Source organism: Balearica regulorum, chromosome 23 (assembly GCF_011004875.1).
Source record: "Balearica regulorum gibbericeps isolate bBalReg1 chromosome 23, bBalReg1.pri, whole genome shotgun sequence".
In the NCBI taxonomy this organism is placed as follows: Eukaryota; Metazoa; Chordata; class Aves; order Gruiformes; family Gruidae; genus Balearica; species Balearica regulorum.
Window position 1 is genome coordinate 856,067 of NC_046206.1, and position 18,510 is coordinate 874,576.

The 18,510-nt window shown below is 46.5% G+C and overlaps 1 protein-coding gene across 2 annotated transcripts in view; it reads left to right on the top strand.

The window, feature by feature from the left end:
- The window catches only part of NECTIN1 (nectin cell adhesion molecule 1), a 106,725-nt gene extending 101,011 nt beyond the window's left edge, over positions 1-5,714 (top strand). The window contains exon 9 of one of the 2 annotated variants that reach the window (XM_075774788.1): positions 3,057-5,714. In XM_075774788.1, coding sequence (XP_075630903.1) covers positions 3,057-3,284 — 228 coding nt within the window. In that variant the 3' untranslated portion in view covers positions 3,285-5,714. Of the gene's footprint in view, positions 1-1,563 lie in introns of both variants that reach the window. The other variant, XM_075774789.1, reaches the window with a different exon arrangement.
- Positions 5,715-18,510: the final 12,796 nt, after the last annotated feature.

Sequence of the window (18,510 nt, forward strand, 5' to 3'; positions counted from 1 at the left end):
AAGCTTAAGCAGTGGGATATACCGTTTTGCCAAGGAAAGGGAAATGAAAATCAGATTGACCTTAACATTTGCTGGTGCTCAGACAAACTTTCCATCCTCTAGTGGCCTTCATTGCCCTTAACGAGGTTGCTCCTGAAATTGCCTTAAGACTCTGCAGCCCTCCAACTTGCTTGTTGCCTTTTCTAGCAGACTGAATCATCAATAAATTATTGTCAACACTTTGTTTTCTATATGATTTTTTTAAGCATCCTGGTGAAATATTTATCCAGGAACTGGCAGTAGACAAGCAGAGTAGATTGTTCTGTTCCTTCAGGCATTTTCTCCTGAGGGTCAAGTCCTTGTCCTTTCCACTAAACCAACTGTTTCTGGTATTTTGAAAGATAACAAGGAAGAACTCAAGGGCAAGTTACTTGCTTCAGCCAGCCCCAGTTCAAACCACAGGCATAAAAGGTGATTGCCAGTGCATTTGCTCTCTCATAGAGATTAGCCCTTGGTGACAGCCCATGAGTGTGGCTTGATTTTAAAGACCAAAAGCACTGTCCTCGCTAGATGTCCCTCCTGCTTGGGTCATCTTGCAGGGCTTCAAACCAGAGGAAAGGGTCTGTGAGCAGGGAGGAATCCTTCCCATCTGCTGCCACCCTCTGGGGAGCCACAGTCCTGGGCTGTGGGAAAGCTCTGCTCTCCTCTGAGCTTATACCAGCATCCCCCCCAGGCACACCAGGAGAACAGGGGGTCCCTGTCTTCCTGTTGCTGCTGTTTGCTTGAAACTTTCTGGGAGAAAAAGGATCTCCTGCGATTTTTGCATTCGAAAAAGCAGTGTTTCTTGAGTATTACTTGCCACAGCTCTGCAAAATTATTCCAATAGAAATCAAAGCACTTTGGACTCTGAGGGGTTTTAATTTCATTTGGCACTTAAAGAGGAAGAATCAGATTTTGCAAAGCGTCCATAAGAAAACACTCCATCAGAGGGAAGATCATGGGACCACAGAGCAGTCTCGATCTTGCGAGTGCTTTATATTCCCTGTAGTGGATTTGACTTATGAAACTGGCCCCAAGGCTTTCTGCGGAACTGCTCACACAGGCAAAGCTTAGCACATGCACTCCTCTCTAGTAGGTAAACATTAGACACAAAACCCTATTTTGCCTGCAAAGTCCCTGGTCAGACACATATGCCCTTTAAATAAAAGAGCGTGAGCCTGGATTAGATTAATGATGCGTACAAGCGCTGCTTTTTCAAAACACAGGTGTGGAAGAGTTAGGAAGACTGAAAATAAACTGTCCTTTCTTGGCTGGCTGCTTATTTTCTCCAGAGAGGCAGAGCATTTGCAGACAAGGGGCAAACCATATTCATCAGCAATATGGATATTTCAGGAAGTGACACAAAAAATTTTAAATGTGAGGATTTATCACCTGGGTTTCTGTTTTTCTGAAGCAGTAAGCAGAACTATTTAATTTTCCATCCTGCTTGTTACATGCGTGTCTCAGCAAGGAGCTGAAGAGTTGTATGTTTTATGGCCAACGATCCCAGAGTTTTCACCCGTTGACTTTTGTCTCTACTTACAGAACTTTGGAAAGTGTCACTCAGAGATATCGAATGCGAGTGATTACCTGACCCGCTGTTACTCACATGAAGATCGATATCTGGAGAAGATCCCTCATGTCTATACCCCCTTGTCAGATCTCCCACAAGATCTTTATCCTCATCATTCTGACATCTCCTTCTGCTGCCCACCTCCCGGTTCCCGGGCTCCTTACATCTGTCCTAAGGAACAGTATGTTTAAAATGTCAACACAGCAAAATTAAGAAGAAGCTATTGTTTTTCACTTCTCCTGACCCTGTCGCTCAACAACCAAGGCCTTTTAGATCCCCCCTTTGCCATCGCTTATTTTATTGAATGATTTTTTAATTTTGGTGCAATCGTAAATGACATGATTAGGTTAAGTGTCTGCCTGGCTTGCTAATGCTCAAGGGAACACTCTGCCTTTGCCTACGTCTCATTCAGTACTTGCATCTTTCTTTACTCATCCTGGCCCTCCTGTATCAAGCTGGCTCTGTGTGTGCATGTCTACGTGGGTGACAGTTGCCCTGTGTTGGATGGGATGTGCCCGACCTGATTAAATGTCCATAGGTTCCCTTGTGTCAATCTCTACACTGTTTGCACCAGATGAGCCGGGTGTGGATCCTTCACAGCCCTCGATCTAGCTTGTGTGAAGTTTTACAGCACAGCACTGCTCAAAGCTGAGGCAGTTTTTTTCCTCCTTTGGAGAAATTTGTTTCCCCTTGGCGGTGGGGATAGGAAATCCCTGTTGTGAAGAGCTAAACAGCCAAGACTGCTGAACCAAATAAGATGCTTATAATGAAAGATGCTCAAAACCAACCCAAGAATAGAGAAAAGGGCTTGCGCTAGGGGTTTTGTTTCTGTCCTTTTCCCCCTCCTGCTCCCACTCCCAATCTCTTGGATTGACTCTTTTAAATCCAGACAGCATGGGGACATATTTTGAAGCCAACACATTTGGAGAAAGCATCCTTTAAATAACCATCTTATAACCTGAAACCCAAAGGGGAAAAAAATTAGAAAGGAAAACGTTCTCTCTAATTTTCCTTTTCAAAGCCTAATGTGACCCCCCACTAGCTTTCCGCCCCTCTCTTCCTTGCATCTGTTGATTGGAATTTTAAAATGAACTCAGGCAGAATATAAAGAATAAATCATGATTTCAGGTAATCTTCTTGCTCTTAATGAAGGATAAAAGCCAACAGAGGAATCTGGCCTTTTAACTTTTTTAAAAGCATCTGAGTTATGGGACCTCAAATGTTTTGATATTGGAATGTGTGTGGGTGTGTAAATCCAAACGTGTACATTCCTGTGACCACAAAGTGTTTTAGAGAAGGGAATTTATCTCCACATCACATTTGTGTTCACTTGTATTAGAGGAAAAATAAATATATCTATACACTTAAATGTATATAAAAGCAAAGAAGCGGAAGAGGAGAAAAAAGAATGAACATCCTGTATAAGAGCTTGGTTTCAAGGATAACTTTGGTCTGTTTCACCCAGGTATGGCATAGAAGAGATGACGGCTGGGACGTCATGAAGGGGATATGCCTTCTTGGCGAATGGGCATTTACTTTCCTTTGTCTTGGGTTGGGTATTTGGCATTCTGCAAACATTGCACACTTACTTAACATCTCTTTGGAAACCATGAGGATGTTTGAGCAAAGTGCATGTGGGAGGGAGAGATGGGGACCACACCATTATCCTGCTGCCCAGACACCAAACAAGTAGTTTCAGTGCTACTTGTACAAATAAGAAGTGAAACTGCCATCAAGATGAAAGTCTCCCCATAAGAGGAGGTATGAACACCATCTTGGACGCTACCAGCCCAGCTCCTGCCATGCCACATGGACTGAGGCACCATTTTATTTTTGTGTATCTGAATCTAAACAGCTATAGTTGTTCTATGCACTTTCTGTGTTCCCATCACCTAGAGTAGCCTCAAGACTCACCCTGCCTGTCCCTCTCCTTCCACAGAGAAGCACATCATCTGTGTTCACACTACCTCGTGGATTCCCTGCAGGCTAGTAAATAGATCTGTATATAAGAGAGAAGTTTATACTTCAGTTAGTTAGGCAATATAGCACTGTGTGAGGACGACGCCACACGCATGGATCCCCCTGGGCCCTTGCACGGCATACAACACACCCTTGGAGAACCAACTCTTCCCACTCCTCTTGCCCTGCTTCCCCGGTGCATGTTGCCACTTTGTGCTTTGTGGAGACAGCATGGTAGCTGGTCACAAGAGCAAGATTTTATCTCTGGTGGGAAATCCCTGCACAATGTGGGGAGGCGGTTTCCTTCTGGGAGGTGGTTTCTCACTAGATTGACAGGTTGTTGTATCAGCTAGGTGACCTGGCTCTGCTTGACTGGGTGAAGTGTGGATGAAAGGGCACTTGGCCAGTACCTCTAACAGGCATAGCAGCTTTCCTACGTGCTAGTACATGGAGCGCTCTCATTCCCGGATGATCAGAGAACTATACAGACATAGGCTTAGGCATTAATCACAAGTTTTCCAATGCCATCCTTTTGGTCTTGACTGATGGAACCCTTTTTGGAGGCATTTGGATTCACATTTCCTCTGCCAGTCTCCAGAGAATTCAGCCAGCCATTTCCTTACACCAACGGACTCAACTGCCACGTGTCTTGATTCAGATAATATATGTCGCTCTCTTGTTTTCTTCTCAACATACCTTGCGGTACTTTCTGGTTACCACAGAGCTGGAAATTGGGTGCGCTCTGAACTGAAGCCACAGCCAACACATTCACCCCAGCAAGGGAACCATGCTTCGGAGTCTGCCAAATCTGCTTTCGGTCACCCTGTGTGGAAAGGTGACAAGGTGCTTGAAAACCCAGAGGTCTCTGACATCCTGGAATCAACCCAGCACCACTGACTATGGAGAGAAAGCAAGCAAAAGTCCGTTACACACTTCCCTATTTGCATGCTTGTAATAGCAGGATGCTGCCTGCGCAGCCGCAATTAAAGTGGATTGGATCGGGAGCCTTTGCCTGATGCAGTTTCAGACAGGTCTAAGAATTTAAACGAGAAGTGGAATATGGTCAGGTCTTCGGATACATAAGGAAACAAGCTAGACAAAATGGTGGTTTGTACGAGAAGACAGAGAACATGTTGCAGGTGGTTTTCTCTGCTGCCTGTGGCTGGAGGGATGATGCTTTGATGAGGAAGGGGAAGGCAGAGATGCAGACTGCAGCATTACACAGAAACTCCAGTTGCCTTGTGCAGCTTTGAATTTGAGCTGCCCACAGAAGACCGCCACAAAGGGTTTTATGGTGCTTTTCAGCACAGTGAAAGGATTTCAATCCTCCTTAGAAAGGAGAAAAGTAAGAAAAGCCTAAATTCAAAGCAGTAGTTTCACTTAGGCCAGCACATATATTAAGCTTAGGAATGTCTTGGTTTTCTTTGCCTCTTAACATTCTCTCTTCTCCTTAAGAACAGGGTTCGTCTCAAAAAATGGCAAAAGAGAGTTTCCACACACCACCAAATTCCTTTGTACCCTAGGAAAAGGGGGGAAACCCCTGAAGAAAAACCCTGAAGGAAAGAGGTAGTGAAGTTCAAGTCCGTTGTTTCGGTTTCACAAAGCTGCATTTAGAAATGGTTCCGATTCAGGGCTGTTATTCCTCCCTGCCGTTCCGTACAGCTGCACAATGTTTGCCTGATGGGTATTTCCCAACTTTGCTGCACCCGCTGCCACGGGTTTAACCCCGGCTTTGCTCCATGATAAGGCTACCCACGTCTGCAGTGACCTTGCAGGCGTGGAAATCCTGCTGCAGCAGTGCTAACGAGAGGTGTTGCCTTCCTGCCATGGTGCAGATTGATTATAAAAGAGCCCTTCTCCAGGACAAGAGCCATCCGGTAACATTGTTGGGGGCAGATTGCTGAACAAGTTGAACAGGAAGCCGGTGGAGTGTGATCATGCATCCAGTGGGCTAGCAGTATATGGGAGGAACTGGTGTTTTATTTCTGTGTCTTACTGGTGTGATACATGAAACCATTCTTCCTGTTACTGGGGTGAAATGTCATAATTTCTGTTCCATATGTTGGTGGCACTGACACGAGAACTCTTGCAGATGGAAAAGACTGATCACGGAACTTAAATAAAAGTGAACTGAAGAGTTTTAACAACTCTCATAGCTGTGAAACTTGTGTGAGGTGCTTGATCTCTTCCTTTCTCCCAGTGCTGACTTCTTCCTGAGCTGTTCACTACATCCATCATCCCTTGCACATTCACATCGCTAAATTTACACACACACACACACGCGCACTTCTGCCTTCGCCCTGGGACCCAGGAGTTACTGGCTGAGTTCTGCCCGTTGGCAAGGCTGTTCCCAGGACTAGATTCACCTGCCTTTCACGTTACATCCTTGACTGTCTGCAGCACTGGTGGGGACGTGGCACTTAAAAGGTAAACAGAGGAGCAGTGCTCAGGTGACCTGCAAGGCAATGCCTGGTGCACATTACTGCTATAGCTCTGCTCTCGGAACAATGCAAACTTAATTATGATGCCTAAGTGCTCTATGAGAGATGCCTCTTTCAGTTCATTCATTTTACTGTTACCTTTTTGGAAAGCCTCCTCCCAGCCTCCCCGTGCGAGTTAATGGAGCGGATTCGGAGCCACAAACAGCCGGTCCTCGGGGCCAGCAGCTCTTTAGGGAAGGTACAGGTGAAATCATCCCCAGGGCCCCCTCCTCTCTAGCCCACTTCTCTTGCAAGAGCCCTGATTTCCTTCTGCAGGCAAGCGGCACTTCTGGTTCCATACGCAGGTAAACATTGAACATTGTTTTAAGACAACAAACGCGTTGCAGCTGCCTTCGCTGTACTCTGGTGTGCTGCATGGGAACTGCCAGAGTCCAGAGACCCCTCCTCCGCTCCATCCATAATGCAGGGGGGAAGGAGACTGCTCCATCGCTGCTCCTGCTTAATTACACACTCCGCTAGCACCCACGAATAATGGCGTAACGAGCAGGCACGTGCTGATGTCCCGGATATTTCCTCACCAGCAGCACACGGTGATCAAGTGTACCTCGGTCTGGGACAGGACCAGGCCCTGCACCAGCCGGCGGAAGGCACTCCCTGGTTAACCTGGGATTAGCAATAGCTGGATTCACATGAGAAACAAGCAACAGAATAAAAACCTGTCTTTAAATGCGGTCCTCTGGTTAAATAAGAGAGAAGCAGGCTGTCTGATAAGAGGGTGGGGGTGAGGAGGGGAAAGCGCTCCTGTCTGGGGAGAATTCCTCCGTGGCCCCACGACCACAGGCAGCACCCCAGGGACAGGAGAGCAAGGTGCTGGCGGCACAGCCCCAGGCCGGCCGCACGCCTCCACAGTCCCTGGGGCCAACAGGATCATGGCTTCCTGGCTGGACTCCTGCCTCTCCCCATTCCAGGCACTTCTTGCTTGAAGCGGAGGCCACACCGGCTGCACAGGGTGTTAGGTGCCAGCCCGGCAATCCTGCTCCCGTGGCTGAACCGGCAGGTCTGCCGTTGTGCCTGCCTGCCCTGGTGAGCGTGCCGCCATCCCGCGGACTGTGAGCGCGCATGCACTCGTGGAGAACGGGGCGTCACTGCAGTCCAGCTGAACATGAAGCTTGTGCTTACTTAGGAGACAAAATCAGACAGATATGATCAATACGCCATTAGAGAATTTTTAGCACAAGCCACTAACATTGAGAATGAAAAATCCCCAGGATATTTTTTAATAAAAAAGCTCCACTGCACAAGGATAGATCCTCTGCATATGGATAAAAACCTTTTGGAACAATTTAGCCACAGATCTAGGCTAGCAAATGGCAGAGGGCTGGGTGGGGGGTCATGAAGGAAGGGTAAAAGGGTCTCTGTCTTGCAGTCAGTGGGTTGAATGCAGCCTGCGTTAGCAGCAGCCATAGCTGGTCATTACTGGGTAGGCATTTATTGGATTGCATGAGATAAGCTGTCGTGACCACATATTGCTGAAAACTCCAGAGTTTCTCTTGGTTCTTTCTCAGAATGGTTCAAGAAGGGCCACAACTTGTCCTCAGGGACAACGTGGCCCAGGATAGCATGCAGATTCAAGCACTAGCGCAGGATGGTGAAAGCAGACTGCTAGCAATGCTATCCTTGCTTTGCACAAAACCAGACAAGTTTATACCGTACTTATGGAACCTGGCATCTCCCCCCAGGACTGTATTTACTTTCTGAATAGGGAAGAAGAACCTGGATTTACCTCCTGCGTGGCAGTTTGTAACACAGGTGCCATCTGCACGGAGGCTCCCACCGATGCCCAGCTAGAGCTTTGCTCATCTGAGTTGAAAGGCACACAAACACCCAGGCTAGCATCAGAGACACTTTGCACAGAGAAGGTAGAAAAGTTGCTCACTCAGAGGTGCTGCAAAACACATCCATTCCTGCTTGTCTGTAGTTCCCCACAGCTATCAGATGTGCAAGCAGGGTCAGCGCTTAAGATGAGTTTTGAGGTCTCTTTCTCCAGTGCTGAATGTACTATGATCAGTGCCTCGCAGAACAAGAGTACCTCCTGCTGGGTTGCTTTATGTGCATATAGAAATTTACATATGAATATATATATATGTATAAAACTAAAATATCAGTATTACTGCCTCTTGGACTGAACTAAATATATAAGACGTATCAAAATACTTATATAGCTGACGACTTGCTGGTTTATCCTTGGAGCTAGTCGCCTTTATAAATAGCTTTTCATATAGCAGCAAAAAATAGGCGCTGTGGAGGGCAGACGATATACCACAAATATGGAGTGGAGTGGGGGAGCTGCAAATTAAAGGACAGAACAGGAAAGAGCTGCATTAAAGATTCCACATCTCTGCTGCAACCAGGGATGGCTGATCTCTTTTTTGCTGTAGAATCATGCTCTATTTTCTTTCCCTTTATGGCAGATGGGAGGTGAGGTTTTAAAGCCTGCCAAGAATGCATCCAGCCCTGTTCCTCTGGGTGAACAGCACCATAGATGGAATGAGCCTTCTCCAAGCATCCTCCCACTCCCAGATCCTCCCCTCCCCCTTGTAATCCAGGCTCGAGTACCATCATTTTCATATCAGTACTAATTACATTAATTATTCTCCTCAGTATAAAACTCATTAAGCTGGAATTTATGGTTCATTAACTTAGAGCCAGAGTTCTTCCTCAGTGCGGTGGTGTGGGGCCAGGATTATTTCTGTCCTGGCTGGGGGCAGGTTCTAATCTGTGTCCCTTGGCCACGCTCAGCATTGCCTATTAAAGTGTGAACAAAGTTGCGTGTGCTCGTACAGGGGTATCACACCGGGCAGGGAAGACGTTTCTGAACCACTGGAGGACTGGAAAGGGCAACAGCCCCAGTGTGAAACGCTTTCGGGGAAGCTCAGGTGTGACTAGCAGAGTCAGAGCGGCCAAGGAACGCTTGCAGGCAGGCTACACGCCAGGGTGGATCAGGACTGAAAACGACCTGTTGGGTGGTATGGAAAAAGCTTGGTACTAGTGCTTGGGGAGATCTGGCTTCAGGTCTGGTATGGTAAAGAGTTGCTGGGAGCCTGCGGAAGCCACTCGGCACGGGACAGAGAGGATTTACGCTGCCTGACCTAAGGCAGCCTGGCTGGACGCAGTCAGAAGTGAGATGCTCCTCTGGAAAGACGGCACACCTACTTTGAGGGCAAACTCTTAACATGCCGTGCACCGGACAGGCCACCCTGGCTTATGCATTTGGGGCGAGAGTAATGGTATCCCAGTGGTCTCTCCTCCACGTTAGCTCTCCACATGCCTCTTCTCTGGGCGGAGGGCTAAGCCAGCTGTAGAGTCCCGCCTAACCTCTGCACGGACTCCCCGTGACTCAGTGCAAGCTGTGATGAGTACTCCCACTCTCCCGGGGGGGTAATGGTACGAGAGGAGCCCTTGCTGTCAACATCTCTCCCAGGGACACTCTCTAACAAACGAGCACTGTCCTTGTCTTCTTCTGAAGAGTTGTCAGGAGCGGTCTTTCACTGGGCCTGATCTTGGAGTGTAAAAGCAGTCCTGGGAATGGGAGGGAAGGAAGAAAGATAAGAACCTGCATGTCCCCTGCCTAGGACATGCGGTCCGGCCCAGCATGTTTCAGACAGGCTTCCCAAGCTCCCAGCCTTGAGCATAGGCTCCCACAGGAGACGGAAGTGACCGGCCGGCTGACCTCCTAATGGACCCGACTGACAGAGAATCCATTTCCTGAGCGCAGTGCCTCCTTCACACTGCGCAGGTTTCTACCACGCTCCCTAATTACTGTAATTAAGCAGTCATGCTGAGTGATGTTACACAGAGAGTTCAGAGTCATTACAGGCCTGCAGAAGATTAAACCAGCCCCGACTTCAGTGTCTGAGCTCTTCTTGGTGACGGTGATGATGAAGATTAGAGTAGGAGACAGAGCTTTACGACACGGGGTCATGCCGTTTGTCATGGCTGTCAGGTCTGCCCTTGTCAAATGTAGCCAGCGCAGGAGGGGACACAGCACTGCTATCCTGACCGTTCCCAGGGACCTCTGCATTCCTCTGCCTCCCAGAGATGGACGACTGTCCCGAACAGTATTCCTGAAGCTCTGGAAGGGAAAGATCATTGTGACTGGCAGAGACGAAAATGATGCTTGATGCCTACATGCCTGCTTTGTCATTTGTCAAGCACGAGAATAAACATGCAGTTGGATTTGTGCAAGTGAAAAGTCCTGTGGAGCAGAGGGGAGCTCAGTTTCAGATTATTCCCTTGGTATCCAGCACTTTCTTTCTCTTCTGGTCCCCTGCAGCTAGGAGGCCTGAGGTTAGTCTGTAACCATGTATGTCAATACCATGGTGATACGGAGTTTAAGTCTGTTTCCCTAAGGTTTCATACAGCAGCCTGATTAGCTGAGCAGTGTCCTTCCCTAAGGTGCGTGCTGACAATAGCAGAAGACTACACTGGAGACAACTTTTTTAATCCCACAGCTGTACTCCCTCCCTCTTCAACCTTTTTTTCCCTTGAGGGCACTCAGTGTCTTGCAGACCTACTTCTGTTCACACAGGTAGTGAGACACAATGTGTGCAAGAGACGATGGCTCAGTTTATATACCTTTGGCATCTGATTAATTTCTTTGTGAATGTGAAAATCGATACTGTTTATAGAATCTAGAAAGGCACTTCAATCAGTCAGTGTCCTTGTTAAGTTCGTTTCGGGCTGCCAAAAGATCCTTTCAGGAGGTGATTCTATGAGCTGAAGAAGGAAAATAATGATCCCCATTTCTCTAATGAACTCTGAGAAGTCTCTAGGCTTCTCCCCCCAACCCCACTAGAGGGAAAGTGTTTCTTGGTAATCAACTTCATGGGATGGACTGGCTTTTCTTGGAATTTTGCCTGGCTAGTCAAATTCTGGTGCTTGGTTTTGCTCCAGTTAAGATCAAAGTGTCCTCTTATACATGCAAGAACATGTATTTCTTCAGCGGATGTTAAATGATTTCAGTTCTACTTGTCCTTGCAAATTTTGTGGGCATAACAATAAAAGCCAAGTCTGGTCTGTCCCAGAGCATCAGAGCTCCACATTTTTTTGCAGTTTCCTATGCCTCTAATTTTATCTCTAGCAAGTGTCTTCAAAACAGTGTTTGATCTCTGCATCCTGCTCGTTCTGCCTGCGCTAGGAACAAGTCCAGCCCTGTGGTCAGCTGGTCCAGCGATAGTTTCTTTCCATCTGGGGGTGTTCCAGGGGCTTGCACAGCTGTTGACTGCTTTCCCATCTCCATCTGTTTATCTACTCAATGAGTCATCAGTTCAGTCTGCAATTTCCAGTATGGCTCTTGCAATGTAGTTACATGGCAACACCACCCAGAGCTGTTGAACGAGGGAGTTTAGCAGACCAGGAGATCCAGGCTGAGGTCTCCAATTTGCAACCGCTCTTTTTTCAGTGTTCACCTTCTAAAACCCACAAAATTGTTACTAGTATTCCATCCCTGCTTATTGACAATAAACCAGCTGGAGTGTGATTGCTTGTTATATCTCAAAGTCTACCAATAAATGTCACTGTTAAGCTGGCCATTTTCCAGTTGTCAGGGTCTCAGTACCAGAAAACCTTTATTTTTCTTTTCCTTAAAAAAAAAAAAAAAGACCCTAATCCTTTAAAATTAAGATTGGATTTTACCTTTTCCTCTCTTTCCTCTACGGTCTAAACAGATGGGTGTTGGCTAGGGCAAATACAAGCCACACTTTTTACAACTGTTTCTGGTGTTCTGTTTGTTTTCTACCCCGTGGCTTAAACTGATGTGTAGTGCATTCCTCTGGATTTACACCCATTCCGAACTGGCTCCTTACGTTCTAGGAGGGTATTCAGTCACACAAAAAGAGCTCAACTGCACCTTGCCGGGTGTTTCAGGGCTTTTCTGAATACTTTCAGCTCTCCCATAGCTGTACAGAGTAGCAATGCTGCCTGGGCTAAGCCACGCCATCCGTCTCTCGGAGGGTAACAGCCTCCCAGATTAGGCATAGCACCAGGGCAAGGAGCCCGATCCGGCTTCGCAGTCCCCCTTCATGAAGGAGCAGTCCCCGAAAAGAGGCAGCTGATCCTCCTCTGTGCTAGTTTGAAAGACCTGACTTGTCTTTTCATCACTGGCAAGGAGAGAGCCCCAGGAGCACTCACTTGTCACCTGCTGATCCCCAGGGAAAAGCAGGGCAGTCCGCGTAACTCCGCGTCAAGCCCAAGGGTAGGGCAAACCCAAAGGAACAGGACTCTATCTGTGGCACTCGCATTTGAGTATCTCATGGGGAGGAATTTATTTCTCTGCAGGGTATAAAAGACAGCAAAGAAACTTCATGGTAAATCCAGAGTTCAAATGAATTCTTTTTCTGTTTGGGGTTTTTTTCCCTCCCTTTTTCGAGACCAATTTTCTTTTAAAAAAAAATAAAAATGCTACGAATACAGTCACAGAACTCCACAGAATTTTTAGGGTTTTTTTGAGCACTGGATTCTTCTGTTCCTGTTAGCTCTGCTAATTACCCTTTTAGCTTGCTTTTGCTCTATTTTCACAGATCTCTTGGTTTATTTATATCTACCTATCTATAATGATTTCAGAACCATTACTCACAGCAGCACCAGGAAACATTACATTTCCCAATTTACAATTGCAATTATGGTATCCGTCAGAAACAAATGCAGCTGCCTTTAATTTTAAGCAATATTTTGATCATCATAATTAAAAAAAGAACTTATGGCATTGCACACATTAGAGAAAATAATATAATTTCCTGGCTGCCTTAAAAGGCATGCAAAGTACTGGTCGCTGGACGAGAGATTAGGGGGACAATTAACCCTTTTGGTGGCTTTTACCACTCTTCAGGACACATTGAAAGCCTTAATGATATTGTTTTTAAGAGTTAACTTCACTATAAAATTTAATATGTGAGTTCTTTGTCCTTCAACTTTTTTTTCTCCTACTTTTCTCTTTCTGAAATTGCTAGTTATTAAAGTATTTGTGTGCAAACAAGAACATTTTCCTGTCACCGTTCATTTCAGCTTGCATGTTTGAATGTGTGGGGACAGATGAAATCCAGTTGGTGATATTATAATCATTCCCACAATTGCATATTATAAACTCAATAACAAACTGTGGCAGATCCTGGGTCTTGTGTGTCTCATTGTGCGTTACAAGAAAGAGTATATGCAGCACGAGTTTGGATTAATGACACAAAGGCATCTTTTGAGGGAAGCAAGGATTCAGATGAACAGCCACAGAACATCCTTTTCATGAAAGCTGGGGCTCATTCAATTAGTTTTAATGTGCTGTCTTAGTCATGAAAGGTGAAAGTTTGACTTCTTGTTGTCTTAATGGCAGGAGATTAATCTACGCATGACTTTTCTTGTGGTATTATTTGCCTGCTGCTTTGCACTCCCCTCTCAGGACTCATCTTGGGTAACTGCTCAGCCCAGCGCAGACATGCCACACACCCCTGAACCTTTGAAAAATCCTGGTCGACTTGATTTCTGCCCTTGGAGTACTGCCTGATTGACTAACACCAGAGGCTGAAGCTTTATCGCTATCAGGATAGCCAGAGGAGAGAGCAGATTCAGACAGCAGCCCTCCTTCCACAGCCCACAGCTCAGGCTGTCCTACCACTTAGAGGCACCTTCCCCTCCGCCGGGTGGTAGAGCTGCACTGTTTGATCTCACCATTGCCCCTCCAGCCCCTGCACAAGTACGGAACTGGAGCAGACAGTCAAGCTGCAGCCCAGCGCTCCGTCTCCAAGCTGTCGGCACTGAGTATGCTGGGTCTCACTCTCTGTTTGCACCTACTCGTTGGGTTCTAGGGAATGGCTCTAGATTTACACTTACACCGAAGGAAGATGCAGTCCGACCTAGCTTTCTCCACAAGGTGCAGGCTGATGCATACGACATACCACGCAGCGTGCAAACTTGTAGACAAGGATGAAATCTGAGCTTCTCTCTTCACTGACTCCCCCTGCTCTGGAGACCTCCTGGTACTTGTAATGTGCTCGTGTCTCCAGAATTCTGTGGAGCTGTGCCTCCACAACGCTCCTTTAACCACTGGATGCCTTTCTCAGCTGGGAGCTTGTTCTCCAGTAGTGAAATGTTAATAATAGGCACATAGGAATTGCCAAATTTGATCAAGCCTGGCGTTCATCCAACTTACTATCTTTTCTGAGACTATGCCTATGTCATGCCAAGAAAAATAAACTAGCTGGCCTTAATGTACAAAGCTGCAGTTAAACCTTGTATTAACTGCGACTTCAGCATGATACTGAATAGACTGACCCATTGCACTGGCCTCCGGAGTGGAGGAGAGGAAGAGAGGTGTGCCCACAGCCCCGCCGTTAGAGGACAGACTTTAACTGTCGCGTTCAATCGTCGGTTGTATGGTGACAGTCTCTGCAGGTCCTGCCTGGCTGGGTGCTGTAGCAGGTAGGAAGTGTCCCTGTTCTGAAACTCATATAGCCTCACTAGACACAATGCTGGGAGAAGGGAAGAGTTCCGAGCCTGGCCAAACGGGCCACGTGATCACATCGTAGTGGCATGGAACGGGACCTGCCTTTGCATCTCCTCTGTTCCAGCCTAAACCTCCAGCGCCAGAGCATTTGATCACGGTGTCTTTTGTGAGACAAAAGCGTGAATGTGTTCATAAGCACCAGCAGTGCAGTCAGAGCAAAACAAAGCAAAGAGCACGAAGTGGTGCCCAGGGGGAACAGAGCTAACGACCAGAGGGGTATAACAGAGCAGATGGCATTGAGCAGATGTCCATTGGTGTCTGCTGAGGTTTATATCCCCTCCGAAGGACCTGCGCGGCCGAGCGAGACTGGCCAGAAGGACGAGAGCACTCCTTACGTGGTCCTGGCCAGCGGACATAGCGCTAACGGGCCTTGCGCCTTGCCTGCAAACGCACTCCTGGCATGCTGCTCTGCTCCCAAACCACCCACAGCAGCCTGCCTTTTGTTCCGTGCAAACAACTCTTCTCCTGCATTGGCAAAACAAACACACAGACTGCGACTGCACGGAAGATGACGGGTGCTTGAGTATCACGTCGGATAAACTGGGGGAGAGCAGACTGATACTAAACTAAATGATCTCATCAGAATTCCCTCCACTGTGCTTCCTATTTCTGCCAGGGTCTGAAATCTGATAACTCATCTGACCACAGATTTCCATCAGGTGCAAGATGATTTTGAGATAATTTGATATCTGTCAGTAACAGGTCAGGAAGACAAGAGCCTTTTCTTCTTTTTTTTATTTTTTTTTTTGCCTTTAAGCACAAGCACATATAGCTACAATGTGGAAAGAGACAATCCTATTTCAAACAGAAAACATAAGCATGAGAGAGGAAGGACTGACTTCTTTTATGAATTTTCCTTCAGGCTGGCACCTCATATTACTGGCCACTGTGATCACATTCTTAATTTCAACCTCAAAAGGTCACTTCAGTTAAAGAAAATCAAGCCGTAGTCAGTTCTCTGCACATCAGTGCTTGGAGCACGGAGCAATAATCACTCCCTGATCAGAACTTGTTTGCCATTATCTGCCTGGTGCTGGTCTATGATATATGAAGCAATTTTGGCTGCGACAGTTCTGTTCTATGTGCATGCAGCTCCTTCCTGGTAAAAACTATACAGGATTGGGTTTTTTTTTCTTTGTGCTTTCTTTTTTCCTTACCAAGGAGCAATATTTTAAACTAAAAGGAGTTTTCAAACTGTAGTCACCATCATTCATCTTTAGAGTCTCGGGGTACGAACAATCTCTTCATTAGACGCTGAATTTTTCTCCATTACAGCACTATCTGAATGCATTTATTCGGTCATTTATTAGAAGTCACTTGATGGGGCGCAGGGAAGGAGAGAACTAAATTAAAGCAAAAGGGTTGTGTGTGTATGCACGCTTGTATATTGTAAGTGGAGAAGTCTATAAAAATATCCAAACTTAATAACAACCATAACTCTGTAACTCAGACAAATAACGCAGTGGAAACATTCCCCTTGCTGGAATGATAGGGAGGGAGGTAAAGGGAAAACAGAGGGCTGCCATCAAACCTCCTCTGCCCGTGGTGAGAGCCGGCAGACTTGAGGTGGTGCTGGGGAAGAGCGATTTCTCTCTCAATGTGGCGATCAGCATCAAATGCTTTGTTCACAGACAGCACCGGCGGCTGCTCTGTCTGGCTACGGGCACGGTTGTCTTACTGGCTGTACTTTGTTTTGAAAGATCTGCAGGAAGACAGGATTGAAGTGTAACAGGGACAGACAGGCTTGATCATGCGAGCCGGTGCTTTTAGGATTCCCTAGGCCTGTCCTGCGCTTTATGTTTTAGTAATGCCTCAGGGCCGGCTGATCAGAGGCTGATTGTATAAATTCAGCACCCATTCATGGCACACGTCAAGATCATATGCATATGTAATGGGCAGACTAGACACCTCAGCTGGCCTTTCACCAAGTAATCATGAGCGTGCGAGTTAAATCCCCTCCTGAATCTAAGGGAGCAGAAGTGGCTCACTAATGCAAGAAAATAAAACACGTGAGATCCTGCATGGTGATGTGAGGCACTATCATCAGATGTATGTTGGGAATTTCAGGCTGATCCTTTACGGACAGGTCTTGCTTTTTTCTTTTCTCAGAAGCCAGAGGCAGAGCAATCCTCTTGGCTGGGTGAGCTCGCTTTACAGATCAGAACGTGGTAAAGATGGAAAAGATGACCTTGTTGTCTCACAGCATAGGCACACGCAATATGCCAAACATGCATTGTCCCTTCTGCACCGTACTCACCTCCTCCAAGCCTAGTTTTCACCCACACTTCCTTCCCAGGCCTTTTGCTCCTTATATTTCTTGTCTTGGATATAGCCTCATGCAAGCGATGCCCATTTCTCCCCGTTGGATGAATTCAGCACTGTGCTGATAGAGCTGTACTCTAAAAAAAGAGATCACACCCGGGGCTGTGTTTGACTAGACTAAGACCACTGCCTTTCTTCCCAGCATTGTCCATGGAGCATGTCTGATGAGACAAAAAGCCTCTCCCCCATTTCTGTGCATGTTGCACCATCATTCCCAAGTTAGTTCGACTAAGATGCCTAGGATGCTGTTAATTTCAGGGATATAGCTGTTTCTGCATTTATTTTGTTTTCCCTTTTTCACTTTTATTAAAAAAGACAAGCCTTTCCTGCATATTCCAGAAGGCTGGAATCTCAGAGGAGACTTGTAAAAAACTAAACCAAAAAAGGGACTATTTCCATCCAAATACTCTTAAAAATTTAACAAAACAATGCAACAGCTCATAGCTCAACAGGAGCATTTAGTCTTTTGTGCTTAATTTCCATTGTGAATCTTTCCCTCAGAAGTGTACTCATGTAGCAACTGCACGGTGAAAATGCCAGACTGAAAAACAAATGCACGCAGGCATTTGGCCTATCCAAAAGATACCAGGACATAAAGCAGGATTATGATCCCAAGTGCAATAAAAAGAGATAAAAAATTCAGAAGAGATCAAAGTAATTTCAGAACCAAATTAAACATTTACATGGGAATCATGCGTTATAAATGGAAACACAGCAAATGGTATTAGCCCATATTATTGACAACTTGTCTAAGGCCGGATATGTCTCTGAAACTTATTTAGGTGTTAGGTGCATCTGGGAGCTAAAGCAGGGGCAGGTAGAATAGGAAAACTGAGCTGTGTAGGTCACCTCAGGCCCCCAGTAAATTGGGAATGGAGTCTCACTAAGTAACTGAATAGTTGGGAGTGGCAGGTTGCAACTGAATCAGTATTTGTAGTTATTCGTTTAGTCGGTCTTCAGGTGAGTAGCCATGAGAAGGGCCTGCATGGCCTAGAGCTTGACAGGCGCTGGGTCAGGGAGATTTTTAGCTCTTCCTCGCTTGAAATCCTTTGTGTGATAACCGCTCGAATTGGGGAATTGCCTCAGAGCTAAAGCTGTTGGACTCAGAGGTGCCACGCCGGAGAGGGGGAGCCACGGCCCGGACTAGGAGAAAACAACATGATTTCATGGTGTAAATTAAGGAAACAGCTGTTCAAATTACATGGGTGAACAAAGCGTAAGCAGTTGGAGATGAAAATAGTAATATAGCTGTCCTTTGGCCCTTCCTTCAGGATCTCAAAGCAAATGCAAGGGCAGGCATTCTCCATCTTAGAGGGGACAAACTAACGCACAGAGGGAAAGAAAGAGCTCGACCCTGAACCAATCGCCGAGGTAAAGGAGGAACCTGGAGTCCTGCCTCTGTGTGGAAAGAGGAAAAGAAGGCAAAATGAACACAGAGGAAAGAAACCAGGCACCCAAGTGAGAAGAAACAAACGTCCTTGGAGGAACTTTCCCAAGAGCGGCTCTGTGCTGAGGTCGTTGCTAGTCTAAGGAGAGCGGAAGGGCTGAGGGTCTGTTGCTGGGGGTTTAAGAGGTCCTCAGCACGTTGCTCGCTTCGGGCTGCAGTATCCATGCATAGAAAGGGCCTGCTGAAAATTGATGGATGG